We start from the raw sequence: 13,796 nt of genomic DNA, 5'->3' as shown, positions 1-13,796 counted from the left end.
CAGAATGGTTGCAGTTTTTGAAAAATCAGTGTGAACTTACTGAAAACTTATTTCAGTTTCTGCTGCTTTCCACTTTTTGTTATTTACTACCCTTAAGTCAACCTCAACTTCTGGCAACCCTCTGAATGAGGCATCTCCAAGACACCCTATCCTCAACAATCATGCAGCCTTAGGGCCATGCTCTCTTTGATTGAATCTAGCCATCTGGTATGTGGTCTTCCATCTTGTCTACTGTCCTCCATCTTTCCAAGCATTATCATCTTTTCTAGTGAGTCATGTCTTCTCATGATGTGGCCAAAGTACGACTGTTTCAATTTAGTCATCCTGGCTATTTCAATTTCCTCATCATCTATATTGAATTTGTGAATATCTTCTGTGGTCATTATTTTAGTTTTCTTAATGTTCAACATTAAACTTACCTTTGCACTTTCTTCTTTGCCTTTTCTTAGTAGTTAGCAAGTACATAGCTGTTCCAGAAGTCTTTATTTTCTGCTAGTATTATGGTGTCATCTGCCTATCTTAGGTTGTTGATATTCCTTCCTCCAATGCTTACTCCTCCTTCCTCTAAATCTAAGGCTGCTTTTGATATGATAGTTTCTGCATTTAAGTTGATAAAATAGGGCGATAAGATGCATCCTTGTCTAACTCTTTCCAATTGGAACCACTCTTTTTCCATATTTTGTTCTAACTGTAGCCGCTTGTCCTGAGTATAGATTGTGCATCAGAACAATCAAATGTATAGACATACCTAGCTCTTTAAGTGCAATCTATAGCTTTTCATAATTTATGCAGTCAAAGGCTTTGCTATAGTCTATAAAGCACATACTGATTTTTTTTCTGGAATTCTCTGGTGTGCACCATTATTCATCATCATATGTCTGCAATTTGATTCCCTAATGCCTCTTCCCTTCCTGAACCAAGCCTGCACCTCTGGGATTTTTTGCTCCATATCTGGTAGAAGTCTTTCCTGTCAAATCTTGAGAATGATCTTGCTTACGTGTGAAATCAATGTAATGGTCCTGTGATTGCTGCAATCCCATTTTGGAGGAATTGACTTTAGTGTAAATCTGAAGGAGAAAGCATAACTTGCTTCCATGTAATCTTGCTTGCTTATAATCAGTGAGCCTTTCAAGTGCCTGAGGTCAACTGTCCCATAGTCCCTACTAATGTTTAAACAATATGGGGGAAATGACTAATGGTTTAGTAAAAAGTTGAATCTTAAAAATAATTCTTGAACAACCAGTGAAGACAAATAAATGAGTGGAAGTGAATAAAACCTTACAACATTTCATTGAGATGCAAATTTAGAAATGTCAGAATTTTTATCATTATGCTACATTATAAAACTTCATTTGCCTGCCAGAATTGACAAAAACCCAATAAAAGTAGTATCGTTTGTTTTTTTAAAAAACTGTTCAGAAACTTCAGTGGTTCAAAACATGGCAGCCAGAATGCTGACCAGGGCCAGTTATATATATCCCTTGTTGAAACAGCTTCACTGGCTACTGGTTTGTTTCCAGGCACAATTCTAATGCTAGTAAGTCTGGTAGATGATTCCTGACAAGAAGTCCTGCACATTCAAATAGGATATAAGACAACTATAAATTCAGACATCTTCCCATTTCCAGAATAACTAGGGACCATCTTCCCCCAAAATAGGGAGATCCAGAGGGCTCCCCTAGTATCAAGATAAGTACAGGAATCTTCCAAAATTAATCTATGCAACTTTTGTTTTCCATGGAGTGAATCAACGAGTTACAGTTTCTCATCCTTCCCCAATCAAAATGGTCAGATTCTAACTAATGTAAACATCACCTCTTTATTTAATTTCATCAGCAAAAAGGTGCTTATTTAGCATAACTGACAACAAAGCAGTCAGAACACAGAGCAATAATCACAATTCCAGATGCATTTCTTCTCTTGAAGAATTAAAGAAAAGAAAGAAAAGAAAATTAAGACTGGGAAAAATTATTTCAGGATGCTTATTTTTAAAGTGACTTTAACTTTCTGTAAACTGAAATCAAAGCATTGTTCACCTCACAATTAATTGCAGCATATCCTGAAGAGAATGGCCCAAAATCTCCATTCCCCAGGACCAGAAACATCAAAATCCCAGCAGTCTTCCAAATCTATTAGCAGCATAAACAAAACAGCTGTTGCACACACATGAGTCAATTTAAATATACAAAAAGTTAAAATTACCATACCTTTAGTATTGTTTTCCCTGGCTGTAAAGCTAGGCAAAACACCCTGGTCACAGGAAAAATTAGGCAAGTTGCTTTAATACCAATTAAGTGAGATTCCTTCACAGTGGAGACCGTTACATGTAAGGAAGAAACTGCACAAAGTCAAAATGGCTACTGTCTGTCCCCTGGGAAGAAAAAGTTAGCAGTATTCATATGCCACTTTTGCACTCTTACTCCAAACAAGTCACTGCTAATTGGAGAACATTTGTTATGGCTTTCCAGAACTGGGCATGTGGCACATACAAACCTGAATGAATACCTGAATATTGTGGTCTCCATTAAGCAAATACAATGCAGCCAAATTTCGGTCAACACGTTATACTTCCCTTGTTTGTTTGTTTTTGTTTGTTTGTTTGTTTTGTTTAGGGTTTTGATTACTTTTCCACAAATTGGAGCTTTACATTTTTGCTGGAAACCAAGAGAGTGAAGAACTATCACTGATATCCTACATCACCTACTGAGTTATGAATGTATAATTAAGGAAATTAGCACAGTCTTTTAATGTTCCTTATCCCCAACAGAATCAAGGTGCATTTATTTTTAAAATGGCTTTTATCGCATTCAGCCATGCTCTTGATTAGCAGCAAAAATGTACTATTTACAGCCTGGATGCCAGCCAGGCTTATCCCGTTCCTTTTCACGAACAGGAAAATCCTGTTCATGAAAGGCTGCAGAATAAGCCCGGCTGGTATCCGGGATGCATTTGCCCAGCCATGGGCAAATGCGATAAAACCCATTTTTAAAAAAATGTGTCTTTATGCTGTCGGGGGTAAGGCACATTAAAAGAGAGTGCACTAATCTCCCAAGTAATGTCTCCTGGCCCAACCTACCCCAAACCTACCTTAACAGACAGCTGCTGAACTAAGAGATGGCAGTCTGTTTAGCAGGCGACCAGGGCTCAGAAGGATGACATTTCCAGCCTCCTTCCACCAGCAAATGAGGCTCAATGAGGAATTGTTAGAGGAGGTCTGCTTCTGATTGTCACAGCTTCACTCACTGGCGAGAGGGAGCTGAAATGCCATCCTGCTATGCCCAAAATAAAGATTAACAGACCTCCATCACTCAGCATTGCTGCTGGCTGGGGACATTTATGATTGTGGCAATAGTGCCATGAGCATGAATATACAGTCTTGCTAAATGCAGGGCAGTTATGGATCAGTAACTCTAGGTTACAAATCTGAAGTGCAAGCCCATTTTGTTTCCATCTTGATTAGCAGCAAAAATGTACAGGCTCAGTGAACTTGAAAAGTATTTGGTAAAAGAAAATAAAGTGCAGCCTCTCTGCTTAGTTTCCTAAGCCATCTGCTTCCAAATATTACAGAACATTGTCATAAAGTCTTGGCAACATTTTAAAGTGCAGAATTCTACCTGCCATTTATATAGGAATCATTCAAATAACTGTGCAAAGCACAGGCTATATTGTGAGTTTCATTATTCAAACATAAGGTTAACAACTGGCATATTAGATAAAACACAATTTAATAAATTTAAGTAAACTCTATTTGTAAAAAGGCTATTTTCCACAATGTGCACATTTCAGCTTTTTTCAATGAGCTGTATTTCTATCATCTATCTTCTCTTTTTTTCCCTAAATTGCATGCTGACATAAAACATAAATTGAAGGGATGAGAATGGGGAGACACATCCAGTATCAGGACTTCTGACAATGAAAGTGTTGGATAAAGCAAGGCTTTTAACCATTTATATTTCCTAAGGCTTTGTTCCCCATTTGAGGTGTTTAGTGACAGATCCTTGGCTACATCAGTACAGTTCTGTTTGCTGTACCTTGTGACTAACATACACCTTAGTCTTTGTGTCTTCAGCTTTGCCTACACAATTATTAATGCTATTGAGGACACCCTGGTTTTCTAATGAGAATTGCCCAGAGCATCATTGCACAAGAGTAGTTATCCTAAAAATTGCAAGTTGCCTTGCAAATATGGGGAAAGTTGTAAGGCTCAATAGAAGGCATGCATCCTTCCCAAGATGCTCTGTTCAAGATAAGGATATACTGTGTTGAATTATTTTTTCCAAAAGAGAGAATGAATAATTTCATACATTTTTTCCATTTCCAGAGGTCTTCAAAAACTATTCAGTTTTAAAAAAGATATCACAGGGGGAAAAAAGACTTCAGGCCGAGCTGAGGGAAAGCTAAGTGAGGATGGGAAAGCTACAGCCTTCCATGATCTTCTCGGCTCTCCTCCACCTGCCCCCAAGCTACATCAAGTGGATAGAGAGGAGAAGAGCAAGGACTGGTGAAATTATAGTGGCCCTTACACAATCTTCTTTCACCTCCTCCTGCCCAACATCAGGAAGGAGATGAACAAGGATCAGGAAGACTATAGCCTTTCTTCCATGATCCTCTTGGGCCCACCTTGCCCCCTGCATGACATCACTAAGGTAGGGTGCAGAAACCAGGTAAGGATTAGGGAGATTATAACCTTTGACAATTGGTCTTTTAAAACGGGTTTTAAAATGTTGGGGGGCACCTAGAAAGGATTGTTCTTGCTGTCTGTGTTTTGGTAGCTGGTTCACAGTAATGCAGATGCCATTCTTATGTGCTGGCAATTAGAACGCAGCCCACAATGATACTGATTGCTGTGTTGCCCCTCTCCAGCTTTGGGCGGGGGAGGAAAATGTGAGTCTGGGCTAGTGGAGTAGGAGAAGTCTTTCAGTCTATTTGAGGAGTGGGGGAACCCTTGAGACAGGGGCTTGAGGAAGATTCTCCTTGTCAGGGTTTTGGGGTACTTGAGAAGCCCTTTCCTCATCCCCCCCCCCCGGTCTTCCCTAATTCAGTCCCTTTTCCCATCATGTTTGACTCATTTCCCTTGCCTCCTAATGATTCAGGGTCTTTGAGCTCCAGAGAATATTTATCCACGTTCTGAGAAATATGGCAAGTCCAGGTGGGAGAGGAAGGCTTTTCCCCAGAGGAATTCTTCCCACACAGTATACATACATAGCTACAGTCTTTCTGACTATAAGACAGAAAATGTATTGGTGGATTGCTGAGATTAAGGGCCTATGCCACAACTTCATGCTGATGGGTTACAGTCAGATTTAGATATAAGCACCTGGGATAGAAGGAAATTTCTGTGCCCTTCCTCCCCATGGCATCCCCTTCAGCACCCTGAAAATGCTTCAGCGCCCTGAAAATTGCAGAGTGCAAAAGAAAATGCTTCAACACCCTGAAAACAGGGCAGAGGCACCTTTAACAAACAGATTCATACTGCAGCTGATGACAAGATCAGAAACCTAACTCAGTGTGTTTTAATTTTAACTACTGCCTTACAGCGGAACTATTATCTGGAAGCAGTATGGCTTTAAAAGCTTTATGTAGCCCAAAATTTCAGATCTTTTACAAAATATTTCACATTTCAATGTTCTCACTTTAGAACTATGCTTCCAAGTTGTTCCATTTAAAGAAAAATCCAACAGCATAAAATAATTGAAATTTATACAAGGGTCAGATTCCTAATACTAGACTAAACACAGTAGTACTCAAAGTATAAATCTAGATTTAAATGGAAGAAGGGATCTTGGCCTTTTGCCATGAATTGGATCCTCTCTCCAAAAAGAACTATGAGGCTTATCAGAATGAGTTTTCAGGGACAAGTAGAATCAATTAGTGTGCCACTTAATTATTTCCTAAAGCACACTTCATGTAGCTGAATTAGATGCTGCATGCAAATGTAGATATCATTATCCCGAGACGCTTGAATCTGGAAAAGCTATTTCCAGAGGGACAATTCAAAGCAGCAAACTAAAGCTTGTTTTGTTTGTTTCTGGTTGCTTGCATGCTCCAGATCTTTCCCTCTCTAGCTGCTTTCCTTCTTCTGTGTGTTTAAAGGAAAGAAAATAAGCATTTAAAACTCCCATGGGGAGAAAAACACGGGGGGAATAGTTTGCAAAGAAGAAATATAACAAAGTGGCTAAGCATTAGGGTGATGCCACATCTAATTTGGTCCTTAAAACTTGATTCAGGTGAACACTTGTAATACAGCACTGTGTTACCAACTCAGATGTTTTATACTAAACTACTACTTTTTAAAAAAAGGAAACTAAACTACCACTGATCATGTAACTGTACTTTTGTTTCCAATAGTTTTTCTATTGTAATAGCCTATTAAACTGATGCTAGATTATGCAGTGTGCCTTGACACTGCAGCTGGATTAGCTCAAGACATTCTGATATCTAAGATACAGTACAACCCTCAAACAATGCTCCCATGGGGGAAATGCTGTTCTAAAAACAGGTGATCACTAGCTGTCTTTTAATGACAGCAACGATACCAAAATATGTTGTCTGAAGAAGACAGAGGGAGACTTCTCCTCAACAGCCTCAAATCAGACTTAGTCTATTGCTTCAGACTACAATGAAGCAAGAACTTAGATCCAAAGCCATTTGGAACCTGGGCAGTGTATGCTGTAAAGGTTTATTGAAACAACACTTATATTCACAAGTGTTGCAAAGAATACTTCAGTGTTTAAAACTACAACTACCGGATATACTCAGCTATAAATCGATCTCATGTATAAGTCGAGGGAAAGTTTTGCGGCCAAAATTATGAATTCTGACATGACCTGTTGATAGGTTGAGTGTAAAACTTGGAGGCTCCTTCAGTGTGTGTATGCGAGTGGCAAGAGGAAAGCATACAATCAGTACAAGGCTTCAGTGTTTCAACCCAAGACAGCGAAGTGCGTGGGTGGGAGAGGGACTGTTAAACAAACAGCAATCAGTCACCAAGGACTCTGTCTGCTTGGCTCAGGACAGAAAAAAAACTGCATGGGGAAATCTAAAAGAGCTGCTATCACATTACCATATTGACCCATAAATAAATTGACCTAGGATTTTGGGGTCAATTTTTGGGCAAAATTTTTAGATTTATAGACAAGTATATACGGTATCTAGAATGTGATCTCTCTGTTGGCCTTTGAACCTCCTAGGAGGCATGAAAAAAATGTTACTAAAGTGCAAGAAGTGTTTATAAAAACTGGGAAAATATTACATCTCTGCTGAATATTCTCTGCTCTTTGTCTCTCATATTCCCCTCCAACTAATATTCCCTGAGTACTTGCTATTGTTATCTAACAAGTTTAACTTTTACTAATAAAAATATTTAAGCAATATTAATCAATAGTGATTGACATTTCCAGTCTCCTGAATTCTGCAGCCTCTTCTACTTCATGAAAAGATATATCAAGGGTCTAGAGACCCACTGGTGTGTCACATTATCTCCATGGGGATGGGGGTGAGGTGGGGAAGGGGAGGGGAAATCATTCACACAACACAAAACTGCTTTGGATTTCCATCAGGGATTGTAATCCCCAGTAGATTTGTTGTGGCATAAAGATTTAAGAATATTACTCTTGTAGCTCAAGGAGGTAAAGGCAAACCCTGTATAGAGATATTGTATCTGTACCTTCTTCTTTATGCAGAAGGCCTCATTGCACAATATTTTTGTTCTTTTACTTTAAACATTGTTGCTTCCCTTTTTTTTTGTACAAGTGAAAACATTTTTGGCATAATACTGATGAGATCTTCAATCTCTTCCTGAAAATCAGAAACAAACTAAGCAAAGTGAGCATAGCATCACAACAAGGCACAGCATTTTTCACCCACTTCTTTCAAATCACAGAATTATCAGCGGAGCTTTTTTTCTTTTTCTTTTGAAAGGGGAGCTAATTTTATACAGAACTTGAAAACGGAACCACCAGTTTGCCAGCCACATAAACTTCTTCAATATTCCTGTCATCACCTGAAATCAAAAAGATGAAAGAGATTATTTGTCTTATGGTATGCATCCTGTATGACTCTTAATTTTGATAAAGGTCTTTTTTTAAAGGCGTTATCACATTGCCACTGAATTTAAGTAGAGTCACATGTTTCCAAGAACTCAGAACCAGAATTGGGCACCTATACCTTATTTACACCATTAGTTTCTTTGGTGCACAGAGGACACTAGGAACAAAGCATTGTATTCATTCTATTATTTTATGACTACTGTCCCTTTTATGATCCCTAAATCTGATTCTCCAATACTGACAGAAAAGGGCCCGGATTAATAGCCAAACTCCAAGGTCTTTTCCTAGCAAAGAAGGAAAAAAGAGGGAGCCAGCGTGGTCTCCAGTGAAAGAGTGTTCCACAGCCTAGGAGCAGCCACAAGGAACCTTCTTATTACAGAAATAATGCAGGATCAGATCTGGTTAGTCCTATTCAGAGGTGTTATCAAGGTGGGGAAAGAACTTGTTGTCAAAATGATATCAAGGCTGCATCTGCACTGCAGAAATAATCCAGTTTGACAGCACTTTAACTGCCATGGTTCAATACTATGGAATTATGAGAACTGTAATATTGTGAGACAGAGAGCTCTAATGCCATAACAAACTACAATTCCCAGAATACCATAGTACTGAGCCATGGCACTTAAAGTGGTGACAAATTGGATTATTTTTGCTGTGCGGGTGCAGCCCTAGTCATCCTTGTTGCCCTAGAAGTACAGTAAAGGCACAGGATTGGGCCATATTCCCACCACCTTTTCCACCTGAAATAGTCCCCCTGCTGTTTTCAAACTTCGGCTCAGACGTCTCAGCAGAAACATATTCACCACTGTACCATCCAGGTCAAAGACCCACAGAAACAGAGTATGCTCCTTCAAATGGAAACATTTTATTCAACAAAAACAAAGCTAGCCACTCAAATGCAATTCAAGACTCCCTAAGTGTTCTTAGGCCTTCATGTCACATGGAGCAATCCTGGATGGATCACCTTAATGGAACTTGAGGTTTACCTTGCTCCACTTTGTCTTACTGGATACATAACTTAGACTAGCTTAACTTTGCCTTGTTTCCTTTGCCAAAACACAACTTCATGTCCAGTACACATCTCTTCAGACCAGAACCCCATCTGGTTGACTTCACTGCTGGGAAAAGTACTGTCCTAACCATACCTTTTGCCAGATGGTGACCAAGGATCTGCAGGAAATTTCTTTCTGGCAATACTGGGCAAAGATGTTGCTGGACTACAGCTCCCAACATTCCTTACCGCTGGCAATGCTCACTAGGGACAATGGGGGGTATTTCAACATTTTGGCAGCAACATTTTGCTCTGTCTTGTTTTATAGAGAATAACTGTTAGGTAGACCGATGACTATTTTTTTAGGAGGGTGGTTAAGATTTTGTCAGTAGGAAAGCACTTGAGAAGAAAGCATCACCCTGCCCTAAGACTTATGCTGATGTTAGCTTTGCGGGAAAGAAGCTGCGTATACAGTATGTTTGTTTGAGAAAGAGAGAGACACACACAGAGAAGAGAGTTGGTACCTTTTAGTGCCATATGTCTCTCTCTGAAGATATGTTACTTAAAACTTTTTTTTATTATAAATTGGGATTTTTAAGATGTATTTTGTTTTGATACCTCTTATCTGAGCTGCCTTGGGTCCCATATTGGGAGAAAAGCAAGACACATATTAGTTAACCAACTAAATAAATGAATCTGATTGAGTTTGGACAACTTAGATTGTAAGAGGTGATGCTAGCTGAAGGACTCTATGAGCAGCAGTGCAGAAGAATAGCTGATCCAGACTCTGAGCCTGATACTGGATGGTGGCTTAACACCCACTAAGAATGCTCTGCCTTAGTTTGCCTCCCACTATGCTCTACCTGCATATTTGTAAATAAATCAACTATCACATCAATCTGACAGGTCTCCAGTGTTTCCTCCTGCATATGAAAGCCAGGTCTACCGTATATGGTGCTTTCTTGGAATTTTTCACAGTTTAGGGAAGTTGGGAGCATGAAATGTTATTATGTACACATGCTGCACTTATTCTAGATTCTCTCATACTGGTTTTCACAAGATTGGTTTTCACAAAGGATGCAACGGTGCTTTACAGTGCCATCCTCAAAAGGAAGTGAAAAACAGAACGAGTCCCAGTCAGGAAAATGGGCAAGGATAGACATGTATGGAGTGATGACCAAATGTTTTGGAATCCCAACTAAATGTCTCAGTGATTATCATCATTATGGACAAGTATCATGTCCATTCAGACTTCCACTGGCACTCGCATGTGTAAGTCAGCTTTCTCAAATGCAGCGATGTCCACTGGCCAGCCTATCTGTGGTTAAGTATATCTTTGCACTGACCTTTATGGTCCACAGCTATCAACAAAACTTTGTATATACAAAGCAGCAATTCCACAGATTCAATCATCATATCATATCATAGAAAGAAATTGCCATGGTGGGGATAGGGATCTCTGGTGCTCTGTTTCAGTTAAAACAGGATGAGAAAATGTGGTGCTCCAGTTATATTTTTGGACTGCAACTACCATATTCCCAACTGTCTACTGCTGATGGACATTGTAGCCCAAAAACATCTGGAGTGGTGCACTCCTCAATTAAAAGCGCTGCAAAACATTCTTTAAAATCCTTTTGAACTGACATTTTGATGTCTTAGAATAAAGTTAATGACTTAAACATCCATTACTTAGCATAGCCAGCAGACGTAAGCCATCCATAAAATGTGCTTTCATCTGTCTTCCCTTCTGTTTCTCTATTACAACCACAACTCCATGAAACTTAGACACCTGAAATGTGGTATGCATACTGAGAGAACATAAGAGTGTTCCTCTTGGATTTATTTCCTTTCTCAAGACATACTAATTAGATTAAATTTAATATAAATTCATCTCTTTCTTTGATGCCTGCCGTTTCCTAATGAGCATATAGTTGTGAAGGCAGGGAGATGTAATCGGAGATGTAATCTATGGAGATTACCGCACTAGGGTAAAAGCGTTCCCCAATGCGTTCTCACGGGCGCGAGCCTGGAACGTGATGAGGGCCAGAACGCTAGTTTACCGCACAGTGGAACGCCGCCGTCGCCACCGGGCGTTCCAAATGTGTTCCAAATGTGTTCCAAATGTGTTCCCAATGTGTTCCAGGGAGGCCATTTCTGGGGACGGTTTCAAAACCGTTCCCAGAAATGGCCTCCCTGGAACACATTGGGAACACATTTGGAACGCCCGGCGGCGACGGCAGCGTTCCGCTGTGCGGTATAATAGCGTTCTGGCCCTCATCATGTTCCAGGCTCGCGCCCGTGAGAACGCACTGGGGAACGCTTTTACCCTAGTGCGGTAATCTCCATAGTGTGATATGGGTGTCTCCTTCTCACTTCTGTGGAGCAGCCCCAGTTCATGGCCATGATGTGAGCAGGCTCCTCCCTCATAAAAGTTTACCATGCAGTGGGGCATATTTACAATAGGTCCAAGTAGCCATCACTTTAATGAGACCTAGGGCAAGTGGGGACAGAAATGTGTCCAACTATTCTAATCAACATAAAGCCTGAACATAAAGCCACCCATGAAAAAAGTTTTGGTTTTGGAATATTTCAGATTGCAGAATTCTGGATGAGGGATGCTCAACCTGTGCATTGGTTACTATAAAAATAAATATTCCAACATCCATTTTAAAAGGAAGTTTTAACCCAAAAGAGGGGAGTGTCTTAGTGCTCATAGGAAACAGATATTTCTTTTGCAATCAGATTAAAATATCTATATAATCAGAACTGATACATACCCAGATACAGGAATTTCTGGATAATATCCTAAAAATATGAGAGAAAAAGCAAAAATTCAAAAAAGTAATTCCTCATCGCTAACAAATTAAACCAACAAGTCACTATCAGTAGTCTAAAACACCAGTACAATTAAGATTTCAAATCTAAGATGGCTATTTGCCTTAAGTCTAATTTAAAATTATAAGTATTTCAAAATTTTAAAACATTATAATAAATAACCTTCTGCTGCAAATACTTTTCAGTCGATAATGGTTATTTCTCGGCAGCATATTGTTATATAACCTCCCTTCTTTCAATTCCCAAAGTGACGATCATGAACCAAAAGTCAGTTTTAAGCTTGGGAAAGAATATTGGGTTTAAAATAAATTGATCCAGTTTCTTATCACAATTTTTCTGTGGGAATCTGTTGGGTTCATTTAATTTCTCCACATTAAATATTTTCTGCAATACAGTATTTCCTTTCTCTAATCTAATTCAACAAGAGGGATACCAAAGTAAGCAACCAAAGGCTTTCTTTGTTTATCTTACTGTTTTCTCTGTGTTGAGTAGTTAGGTTTGAAAAGAGGCCTTATCCAGATGAAACAGCCAGAAAAATAGCTTAGTTCAAGCTATATATGGGCAACAAATTTCCATGATTCAGCAGGTGATTACCTCAGGACCATCAGCAGCAAACAAATCAAAGGGACTGTCTGAAGCTTTGGTGTTGATTAGCAGTGCATCAAATTCTTTGCCAACCTCAAAGTTTCCAGTCACAGTATCTAGTCCTAGAGCTGTGAAACAAAGTCAAATAAGAAACAATCCTTTTCTCTTTCAGATACTGTAGTCAAATCTGTATACAAGTAAAGCTCTGATTCAAGCAGATGAATCTTAAAATGAAATGAAATATTGCAATGCAAAGAAAACATCAAACTGATTATTTACCCACAAGCTTTTCTAGCATTGATTCTATCACCATACCACAATGGATGAAGTCTCATTCTGAACAGGTGAAGGTGAAATATAGCAAAGATATTTCTAAGGGCTCCCTTCAGGAACTCTCCTAAAACATGCAGCCACCAGTTAATTTTCTCTAAAGCATGGCAAACTGTACTTAAGTAATAATAACCACCTGTGTAATGCCCATTTCCTTGAAGGAAAGCGGTTAGGCTCAAATTTGGTAGCATTTGCAGCAATGTCTTTAATGCAATTTCCACTTAAAACACAAGAGGGTGGTATGAGACTAACAATTTTGTGCATCAGAGCTAATCAGAAAAGACCAAAAAAAGTTTAAAAAAGAAAAACTGGGCATTTGTACAGATGACACTTTATAACATTCTCCCCAGAGTCACTTCAATTCTCGAGGGCATTTTATTCCCTAAGAGTCACATGTCACTGCAGAGCATGAAACTTAAAATACAGTAATTTTATGGCATTTTCACAACTGTTGGAAATAATTCCCTCTAATTTCCCCCATTTCCCAGTACAGGCATTTTGTTTAACAATTTTAAAAAGGGCAAAAATGTATCAATACCATCTTATACGTGGATTTTTTTATACACAGATTCAAGCATCACAGTTTGAAAATGTTCCAAAAAAGTATAAATTTCAAATATCAAACCTTGATTTTCCATTTTTTATAAGGGACACCATTTTGCTATGTCATTATATTTAATGGGATTTGAGCATACATGGATTTTGTTATACATGGGGGATCCTGGAACCAAACCCCAGCGTATAACAAGGGTCCACCGTACATCTGTTGTTTTTGCTACTGGGGTACTTTTCTGTCCCAACAATATAATTTATTGGGACAAAAAAAAAATGGCCATTCTAATTTTTTGTTAAACAACATTTGAGAGAACTGAAAGGGATGTGCTATGGCTGGTAGTAAATGGGCCCTGTTCAGGGAACACTGTAATTCTTATGTGGTGGTGGTGGTCAAGAAATACCAAAAGTGCAAATTAAAACGCTGACCCTAAACACAACTCCATACTTGAAGC

At 39.0% G+C, this 13,796-nt stretch overlaps 1 protein-coding gene across 1 annotated transcript in view; it reads right to left on the bottom strand.

Annotated features, from left to right (window-relative positions):
- Window positions 1–1,800: 1,800 nt before the first annotated feature.
- Window positions 1,801–13,796, bottom strand: part of GDA (guanine deaminase) — a 49,368-nt gene continuing 37,372 nt past the window's right edge. Inside the window, exons 12-14 of the mRNA XM_042449152.1 lie at window positions 12,469–12,587; window positions 11,817–11,844; window positions 1,801–8,002 (exon numbers count right to left, since the gene is read on the bottom strand). Coding sequence (XP_042305086.1) covers window positions 7,932–8,002; window positions 11,817–11,844; window positions 12,469–12,587 — 218 coding nt within the window. The 3' untranslated portion in view covers window positions 1,801–7,931. The remainder of the gene's footprint in view (window positions 8,003–11,816; window positions 11,845–12,468; window positions 12,588–13,796) is intronic.

The sequence above is a fragment of the Sceloporus undulatus genome, chromosome 2 (assembly GCF_019175285.1).
Source record: "Sceloporus undulatus isolate JIND9_A2432 ecotype Alabama chromosome 2, SceUnd_v1.1, whole genome shotgun sequence".
Taxonomy (NCBI): domain Eukaryota; kingdom Metazoa; phylum Chordata; class Lepidosauria; order Squamata; family Phrynosomatidae; genus Sceloporus; species Sceloporus undulatus.
Note: the sequence above shows the minus strand (reverse complement) of the source record. Positions and strands in the feature narration are given on the sequence as shown.